Genomic DNA, 10166 nt, shown 5'->3' on the forward strand with positions numbered 1-10166 from the left:
ACTCTCTGCCATTGACTTTGCCACCTACTGTACTAAACATCCAAAATTGACTCCAAACATCAGGACATCACATCCCAACACACCCTCAATAGCCTACCCCTCATTTCTGTGAAATTCCGACTCCAACATATAACTGATCACTCATTTTCATCCATCTAACCAACTCTGACTTATGTTTTTCCCTTGTATCTGGAGATGATGTAATAGCCTTCACCTGGAAACAACCCCACCCCCCAAACTTTCTGTCAACTATAAAAAACCTCCTGTTTACTATTTTCCCTCCTTCTGCCTGGCTCCATCTTGTCCCAGCACTTTCTAACATTTTTAAGACTGAGCTGATCATCTTCCCAGCCTCCTGTATAGCCTCACCAAATGAGGTTACTGTCTGGGCGCTCCACATAGGATTATCCTAGGTGGATTAGGTCATGCCAAGACGAGATGATACAGAATGGGAGGGTGCAGCATCCTAATGCTTTGAGAAAAGTCCTACTATAACCGTCAGGTCCATGTATTGCATCCACGAGCTTACCAGGTGAGGCAGCCATGTTGGGCATACTTTGTAGGTTACATTGTGGGAGATAAGCCATAAGAGGATCCACGGTATACAATGGGAATCTGACACTTGAGTGGTAGTATGATATACCCTGAAAAAATAGATCCATGAGAAGTACATCCTGCCTGCTGAGTATGCACTTTATTGGAGGTATGGCACACCTTGATAGCATAGCATGGGGCAGAGACACATGGTAAAAATGAGGGAATAGTAAATACAGCACATTGATGCATTTCGAGAGCTATCTGTGGCAGGACCACCTGCTGACTGTTGGAGAGAGCAGGGCCACAGAAAGCGAGGGCATAGTGGCCGAGCATGATGGGGAAAGGAAGAGAGTGCACACTATATAGAGAATCCAGAATTTACCATAGCTGAGGGTGGTGCAGGAAGTCAGCATGACTGCTCCTGTTTCAGGAAGGGTGGTTGAGATATCCAGGGTTCAGGTAGTCTATTCCGGGTGGGGGTAGAAGGACACCTTCGTGGCCAAGGTGAAGATGGTGGTCTGGATCAGCAGATTTTGCACGTGGGGGCGTCAATTTGGTGGCCCCTGTCAGGTCCCGATGCTCTTTCCTCTTCTCTGTAAAATTGATTAGTTTGTGTAAACTGTCCCCTGAATGCAAGAGCCATCATTTGGACTTCTGATATCACAAAATTGTTAATTCTTGGAACCTTTAAAAATCCTGATCGGTATGCTTGAGATACCACATCCAGAACTCATCTTTTCTGAACAGACTCCTGCCATTGCTTGGAAAACTTGAGAAGTCTGCCTACTGGTGCAAATGTGAGGGACCTGCATTATATCAGTCTACAACTTCTAGCGTCTCTAAATTGCTGTATACATTCTAACTAACATTAACTAAAATAAATTGTACAGGCTTTTGGGCAGAAGACTAATTTTCCATGTTGCTTTCAATTTGTAGTACACCTGATCCATGGTTTGTTGTAGTAGGTGGAGGGACAAGCAGCTCCATACACATTCCCGGGGCCCTACACCATTTATCATTCTTTGACTCCTGATCAGGGGTGGACGCATGTGTAGACTGCCATGCACAGCCAGCTGGGAACGGCTGTGTCATTAGCACTTCTGTCTTTGCCAGCTGACCCCAGCACTTCTGTCTGCCACCATTCTTCCAGCACTACCACCCACCGCTTGTGAGCTGTCTTTAATTCACAGGCAGTGTGTCAGAAGAAAAAGGACAGCTGTTAATTAGAGGCTGTATGTGGCTGTGATCATTAGTGCTTATAGGTGTCAGGACTCTGCTATCAGTCCAGAACACAAGGTCATGCCTACCTCTCTAAAGTAAGGGCAATGACCCTCAGGCAGTGGGCCCTGCTCCCTGCAGTGGGCCATTCATTAAACATTGCTCAATGTTGGTCTGTGGGAGGGCCAGGGGATAACGTATTGTTGGTTTCAGCAGCAGTGGACCCATTATTCCTCAGGTGCCCCTGTGCAATGCACCTGCGCAACCAATGGTAGCTCTGCTTCTGACTGTGGGCATTATGTGTAAGGGGTACTACTACAGTGGGCATTGTGTATAAGTGACACTACTGTGTGGCATAACATATATAAATAGTACTACTGTGTAGCCTAGCTTGTATAAGAGGCACTACTGAGTGTTTGATGTTTGATTGATTGACTGCCTGATATATATTTGCATGTTGTGCTTAAGGCCCCCATACAATAGTCCTAGGGGCAAGTCGGACCTGATTTCCCCTGCAGCTCCCCAGGAGGGGAACACACGATTAGGCACTTGATGTGCCAAGTTTTGCATATGATAAATAGGCATGGATTTATCATATGCAGTCCCCAGGGAGGAGGGAGCCTTGAGACCGGCAGGGCGGGGGGGGGGGGTAGCTGTTGTGGAGAGCCAGGCAGGGGAGGAAGCCGTGCTGGGGACGGCAGCGGGCCGGGGATGCTGGCTAATAGAGAGCCAGGTGGAGGGAACAGAGGGAGGCGGCATAGGGAGCCGGGCAGGCGAGGAATCAATGACTTCCTATTCATCTGTATGGGCTTTTTTTTTTCAAGTGCCCGGCAGCCATCGTCTTCTCCTGCCCGGCGCCCTGCTTCTGCTGGCACTCTGAGTCTGAGGGCAACAGCTTCCTCGCCTACCCGGCTCCCTACGCCACCTCCCCCTGCTCCCTCCACCTGGCTCTCTATTAGCCGGCATCCCCTGCCCACTGCTGTCCCCCACATGGCTCCGGGCTGCACATAAGATTTAGCAAATCTTATGTGCAGCCCATCCGATGCGCACGGGACCACAAAGTGCGATTTGGGCCGATTTCACGGCCTGATTCATCCGAACAATTTTCATAGTGTATGGGGGCCTTAAGTCATTTTTATGCTCCTGATGATGGTTGATGGTGTTAAGTTACACACCAAAACAGCTGTAGAGCTGACCAGAACTTTTTTGAGCATAGGCAATGGCTGATTTTATTCCATGACGCTGACTACAGTACCATGATGACCTATTTTGCCAAGCTTCCCACTACATGCACTTTATATATTCATGGATGCAATGCTTTGGTCTTTTGATAAACACTTTGTTTGATTTTCAGGTGTGCTGGCTCCTTTTCTGTTTTATATGAATTTACCATACTATCCCTTTAAACCAAGATACTCAGGCATTACACAGGTTCTGTGGCTGGCTAAATTCAAGCCTGGTTTTCACCTGGTTTTACTAGTGTAAATGCTGTAGTTTATTATTTTGCTATTCTGTAAGTATACAGTAAATGATTTGCATGTGTGTTCTATTGCATTTTCTATATCACCAGCACCACCAAACTATGCCGATATTGTATCAGAAGGAGATCTTTCATGGAGCGCGCCTTCAGTCACAGAACAAGATGACTTTGCTGAAGGCCTTCACTTCCCACCACTTGATGTCATGCAGCAGTTCAGGTTCCAGCCACCACCGCTGTATTCAGAGGTAAAGTATGCATGTGTGTTTGAGGTACATTTAGCCTTAACTGATTGATATTGCATCCGTTTTAGAACATCAGTAAACCTCAATATGCAATTATTTTAAATGTTATTTTTTTTTAGACAGCAGCTTCAGTTTTAAATAAAAACTGAATATTAAAAAAATATATATTTTATAAATAAAACTGGAAAGTAGTCAATTAATAAATTTACGTAAATTTAGGGTTACGTTTACAATTCAGTGCATTTCAAAGGAACAGGCCCAGCTTTTTATTTAATCCACCAAAAATGCATCAACTTACAGTACATTGTAAATTTAGCCCATACTGTTTACGGCACCACTTTGGTTTGTGAAGAGATGTAAAACCAGGGTGGTGGTAGCTGTTCATATATTCGCCTGATAAAATGTATTTCCGATACTTTTTACTGTTGCATGTTTGTGGTAAGTTTCCCATTTCCAACCCAGCCCTTACAAAGAAGGGGACTTTATAAAAGTTGGGTCTACACATACAGCCAAAAACTTGGTAAGATCACTACTGGGACCTTGTTTGGCTCGCCTCATACGGTGTAACCTTCTTAGTGCGCCCACCATGGCTGCTTAATCTGGTGCACTTGTGGATGGGATGAAAAATACATGGACCTGAGTATACACTGAAATCACCCATTTTGGGTAATTTCTTTTAGGGGTAATCTATTCCACCTATCTATTCCATCTATTCTTTTGTCTATGACATGTCTGTTATTGTACTTCCAACATCCTCTGTTTCTCCTTCATTCACTAGGTGTCACTGGAGTTACACTGGGGAATAGAAGGCGACCACAGGGAGCATGGGCACTTTAAATATAAAATAGTGTCACCAACTCCTCCCCTTCTACTTCCCCTCCCAGGCAGTCTTAGATTGTGCCCGAAAGGGAGCAGGTAACATTTGTCTCACTCCTGGGCTTTTTTGTAATTAGGGCATAAAGCAGCAATATTTGCCATTGAGGACAGGCAGATAGTTGCTGCTGCCACAGTATGCTCCCGGCTCCCTGGCTGAAAGAGACCACTGTCTCAGGAGATGTAATGGGCACCGCTCATACGAGGTGCGCACCACGATCCTCCTCCAGACAGGGCCATACGAGTCCAGTCCAACAACGCCACAGCCATCGCCTATATCAAAAAGCAGGGCGGCACTCGAAGCCGGGCGTCCATGAAGGAGGTGAGCAGGATCATTCTGTGGACTCAGGCCCATGATCAGGCCTCGTCGGCCCTCTTCATACCTGGAGTAGACAATTGGGAGGCTGACTTCCTAAGTCAGCAGGGTGTCCACCAAGGAGAATGGTGTCTCCACCCACAGGTGTTTCAGACCTTGGTTCAACGTTAAGGCCATCTTTAGGTGGACCCTATGGCCTCCCGTCACAATTTCCAGCTTCCCAAGTACTATGTGCAGAATCGAGACCCACAGGTCATGGGGGTGGACGTGCTGGTCCTGCCTTGGCCCTTTCAGTTCGTGTACCTGTTTCCTTCATTCCCATTGATACTGCAGGTATTACAACGTATAGGGAGGGAGGGAGGGAGTCACAGTCCTTCTAATATCGCCAGACTGGCCTCGTCGCTCTTGGTACACCTGCCTGACAGGTCTGCTGGTCGACGAGCCATGGCCACTACCTCTTCAAGAAGACCTCCTCAGTCAAGGACCCTTCATCTTTCCAGATTTAGGATATCTTCATTTGACGGCGTGGCTGCTGAAAGGTCCATCTTAAGGTGAGCAGGTATTCTAAGAGCTGTTATACCTACCATGATGAGGGCCAGAAAGGAAGTCACTTCAAGACACTACCACCATCTTATGTGGCTTGGTGTGAGGGGCATGGGGTTTCCGCCACCCTGTTCATAAAGGCTTGACATCTCCTGTTTCTACAGACTGGTTTCAATTCCTGTTTAAAACTGAATTCCCTGAAGGTTCAAGTCTCGGCCCTCTCTAACTTTTTCCAAAAAAGGTTGGCCTTCATCCCAGAAGTACAAACTTTCTTCCAAGGGGTGCTGAGGTTACAACCTCTTATTCGTCCGCCTACGGCACCCTGGGAACTAGATTTGGTCCTCAGATTCTTACAATGATCAGTGTTCGAACCATTAGAATATGTGGACCTCCGTTAACTTATTTGGAAGGTGGTTCTTCTGTTGGCTCACGCTTCGGCCAGAAGAGTCTCTGAGCTTGGAGCGCTCTCTTGTCATTCTCCTTTCCTTCAGTTTCATCCGGACAGAGCAGGGCTTCGTACAAGTCTATCTTTTCTTCCACAGGTAGTCTCCACTTTCCACATAAACCAACCCATTGTGGTCCCAGCTTTCATGGAGGCTTCACCAGAGGAAAGGTCCTTGGACGTGGTTAGGGCCCTGCGCATCTACGTCTCCCGCATGGCATCTTTTCGCAAGTCGGATGTCTTGTTTGTCACTTATGACCCTGTACATCGTTCGTGGCCAGCTTCCAAACAGACGCTTGCCAGATGGATTCGTCTGACCATTCCTCAGGCATACATTGCTGGGTCTCAGACACCTCCTACTACCATAAGGGCACATTCCACTAGGTCACCTCCTACTACCATAGGGGCACATTCCACTAGGTCCAACAGCTCTGCCGAGCTGCTACGTGGTCAGGTCGTCAAACCTTTGTCTGTTTCTATAGGTTTGATACCTTCGCGGCGCCAGCTTCACAGTTTGAAAGCTCTGTCTTAAAGAGTTCTCAGCGCACTCCCGCCCGTGTTGGGAGCTCTGGGATGTCCCCAGATTAATTTCAGTGATACCTAGTGGATAAAGGAGAAACTGGGATTTCTGTACTTACTGTAAATCCTTTTCTCCGAGTCCACAGGTGTCACTGGACGCCCGCCTCAGCGCTGTTCTCCACCATTATAGTTCATGGTTAAGTTCCTCACATGTAACCTTGGAGTTTTCCCTTGTCAAGGTTATAGTTATGGGTTGTTTTACCAATTGGTCTTTTTGACTCTGTGTGTTATGTTACTTCAGTGTTTTTCTCACTGTTTCTTTTTTCTACTATACGTATTGAATGTTGTTATTGTTGTGATGAACCTCCTTTTCGGGAGTATGTGAATATCTTCCTGCTTCTTCCGGGCACAATCGTTATGACTGCCTGGGAGGGGAAGTAGAAGGGGAGGAGTTGGTCACACTAATTTATATTTAAAGTGCCCATGCTCCCTGTGGTCGCCTTCTATTCCCCAGTGTAACTCCAGTGACACCCTTGGACTCGGAGAAAAGGATTTAGGTAAGTACATAAATCCCAGTATTATGTGCATTGGTTTTTTTTTATGTCTGTAAAGCGCCTTGAGTCCCGTTGGAGAAAGTGCGCTATATAAATTAAACTTACTTACTTACTAAATTAAAGTTATCGGTGAGTTGCTCAGCTTAAAACGATCATCATCCCTTCTTGTACTGCTCTACATCGTGGGCGGGGGGTGGGGCTAAACAGCGGTATATTAAGAGTCGAGGTAACCCTTGTGTAGAAAACCCCCTCTTCTGAACAGTGTATCTCCCCCCCCCCCCCCGATCTTACCAAATAGATTAGTCCGCCTACTTCTGAGTACTTTTCAGAACCATGGTGCATGTGCACAAGTGAGAGGATACTGTGGCACTGTACCAGATTCTTTGCTTTTACTTATGGTGCCATCATCTCGAAGATGTCCCTGGAAGGATAGCACAGTGAATGAGGAGGGACCAATTTCCCAGGGCAATGTAAATATACTCAAGTGCAGAGTGTGCAGTGCAAGGCCTGTTGAACCTATTTTGCACCCATTATAAATATACCTATCTTGCTAAATGTTAACTGAACCTGTCCCTTAAGGTGCCCATTCACTAGTGCAATGTAAGCACTTTTCATTTGATTCCGACGGATTGGTCCAATAAATCGAATGAAAAGTGTCAAATCACATGTATTTTACAACATGGCCCCACGTGCATTGGATCGGAGCCAGAGATCGCAAGGCTTGCACTATAGAAATAACGGATACCACGGGCCTTTCTGGGATCCCACATAATACATCATATCCAAAAGGACCGAATATGATGTATCGTATGCAATCCAGCTGCCCTGGAAGCTGCTAGGTGGTTCAATGTGGATCCTGTATGACTTCTTCCTTCGGAGAAGTCGCACTAGTGTATGGGCACCTTTACACTTTTGTGGTTTTTAAATGGTTCTGGTTTTTGACTATGACATTTCCTAAAATTAATATTATACATTAGACATATATTTTGAAATATATTTAGCAACAGTTTAAACAACAAATTTATTTTGGAATATTTCAATTTCTACAGTACTGTATATCAAATCTAAAATTCTCAAAGTGTTATGAATATTTTCTCATGAATCATTTTACACAGTTATATGTTTTCTATATGCAGGTAGACCAACATCCCCACTACACTACAGAAGAAAGAGTGGCCTAATTTACTCAAGAACTATGAAAACTCGTTAATTAAAACAAATCCTGATTCTGTGCCTAGAACAATGGGGAATGCTAAAACTTCTGGGTTTTTTCAGCCCATCTTAACCATTGGAGTTCAAATTTTTTGCAATTCAAACAGTCTGGTTTAAATGTTTTTTTTTTAATTATTCAAAAATGGTCTACATTGAATGTTGAACGATGTTAATGTTCTTATTTTAAAGTGGATCACCATTGGATTTGCTTCTAATGCTAGGACTCTTGAAACTGACTAGACGTTGGACCTGAAAGGGTTCTAAATGTATTCTTTGGGGAAAAAGAAAACCTTTGGGAAGTTACTGGAAAGATGTCAAACTTTTAATGATTCTGGAAATTGTGTGTGTGTGTGTGTGTGTGTGTGTGTTTGTGTTTTAATAAATTTATTTATCTTTAGTTCCATCCATAACTGTGAAATCAACACTTGGGGAATGTGTTACAAATTGGTAACAATGTGAAGCATAATGAATCAATTCCGGTATTCCACAACATATATGGGAGTACAGTTTTGAAGATTGGCACAGAGTAGCTGTAATTTAAGATGCTTCCTGTGATAGATCTACAGTGTCTAGACAGACAGACAACAGGTCTACCCCAAGTGATCGACATGCAATAGGTTGACAGGGTCAAAATGTGGACATGAAATAGGTAGACACATGACAAGGGTGTCATGAGTTTTCATTTTTTTTTTTTTTTTAAACCGGCTTGTTCTTACTTCACCATACATTTCGGCATAGAGCGAAAATATAATAGTGTCGGAGCATAGACACTGAGCCCAAAGCATGGCGAGAATACCCCTTGGCAAGGTCCATGTGGACAGTTGTCGTCATTGACACCAAAATAAACCGGCAAATTCTTCACGTCGACTTTTTCATGTTGCTACCTTTTTCATGTCGATATGTTTATGCTGTCGACCTTTTGACCCTGTCAACTTATTAATCACTTGCACTAAACCTATTGACTTTCTATCTAGACACTGTCTATCTAATAACCCACCCTAATTCAAGCAACCAAAAGCATGTACAGTACTGTACTTTCATTTCTAGGCTCTTTATATAAGAGTTTAAATTTGATTGGTTGATGTGTGTTTTCATAATTACATGTTCACTAGTTTTAATTCATGGTCTCTACTGTATTCTTGTTGTATTAAAAAAATGTATTCAAGTTACACTACAAAGTAGTATTCCTTATACATGTATACCACACAGTAGTGGTCCTTACAAATAATGCCTACAGTAGTATTGCTTATATACACATAATGCCCATAGCAGTAGTACCCCTTACACAAAATGTCTACAGTAAGTGCCCTTTATACACATATCTATCATTGTTCCTCCAGCAGCTTTCTCTCCTCTCTTCTTCACTTCAGTGGCAATGACACCATGCCAGAAAGGAAGCCACTGGGAAAAGCTTTTCTTTTGTAATTACTGTGCATGGCTGTGGTGGAGGTGGAACGGAGTTCCCCCTCCCATTACAGGTGGTGGAACCAACTCAGTTCCACAAAGTTCCCCCTCCCCACTTTAACCCCTGCTGTCTTGGAATGTTGTCAATTAGCGGACACATCATATAAACCAAACCTAGCACTTTAATGTTTTTGTATTTCTCAGGGCAATATCTGGGTACTCAAAGGGTAATCATGGGCCTGGTCTTAAAGTTGGCGGGTTTATTTATGTGGGGCAATAGTATGAAGAGGGAATTGCAGCATTTAGACGTCTGGAGCCATTGCTTTTGAGTATGTGGAGTCAAGCCACTTGGACCATATTGAATAATATTTTTTCTCTGCCTTTCTAGCTAGGTATACAAACTTTTCGTGGCCCACTACCTCATTCACCACGGATATCCAGGAGTTTGTGCCTGGAGCTTCCTTAGCCAACCACAGTCTAGCTATACATACTTTGGCCAATGTACATACCTTAATAGCATAATATCCAGGTAGCATCTCCTCATCTATGGCCGATAGTAGACAAGTCACTGACGACAAGGCTTCTCTTGGTATACCAGTGGCCACTAGGATATTAATGACATCTTCCAAAACTGCGCAATCTTAGGACATGACCATATCATGTGGAGAAAAGAGCCATCCAGGGAGTCACATTTTGGGCAGGATGGGGAACAAGAGACCCCAATGAGGCACAATAGCATTGCGTCATATAGACTCTGTGCAGTATAAATAATTTAATCTGCTGATATTAATGGCAGTAGTAGAGTGTCTTGGGGCCTGAAGGGCAC

At 44.3% G+C, this 10166-nt stretch overlaps 1 protein-coding gene across 1 annotated transcript in view; it reads left to right on the forward strand.

The window, feature by feature from the left end:
- The window catches only part of ARRDC4 (arrestin domain containing 4), a 40787-nt gene extending 31738 nt beyond the window's left edge, over window positions 1-9049 (forward strand). The window contains exons 7-8 of the mRNA XM_083184251.1: window positions 3326-3480; window positions 7861-9049. Of these exons, the coding sequence (XP_083040377.1) occupies window positions 3326-3480; window positions 7861-7905 (200 nt within the window). The 3' untranslated portion in view covers window positions 7906-9049. The remainder of the gene's footprint in view (window positions 1-3325; window positions 3481-7860) is intronic.
- Window positions 9050-10166: the final 1117 nt, after the last annotated feature.

The sequence above is a fragment of the Crinia signifera genome, chromosome 4 (genome assembly GCF_055691185.1).
Source record: "Crinia signifera chromosome 4, ASM5569118v1, whole genome shotgun sequence".
Taxonomy (NCBI): domain Eukaryota; kingdom Metazoa; phylum Chordata; class Amphibia; order Anura; family Myobatrachidae; genus Crinia; species Crinia signifera.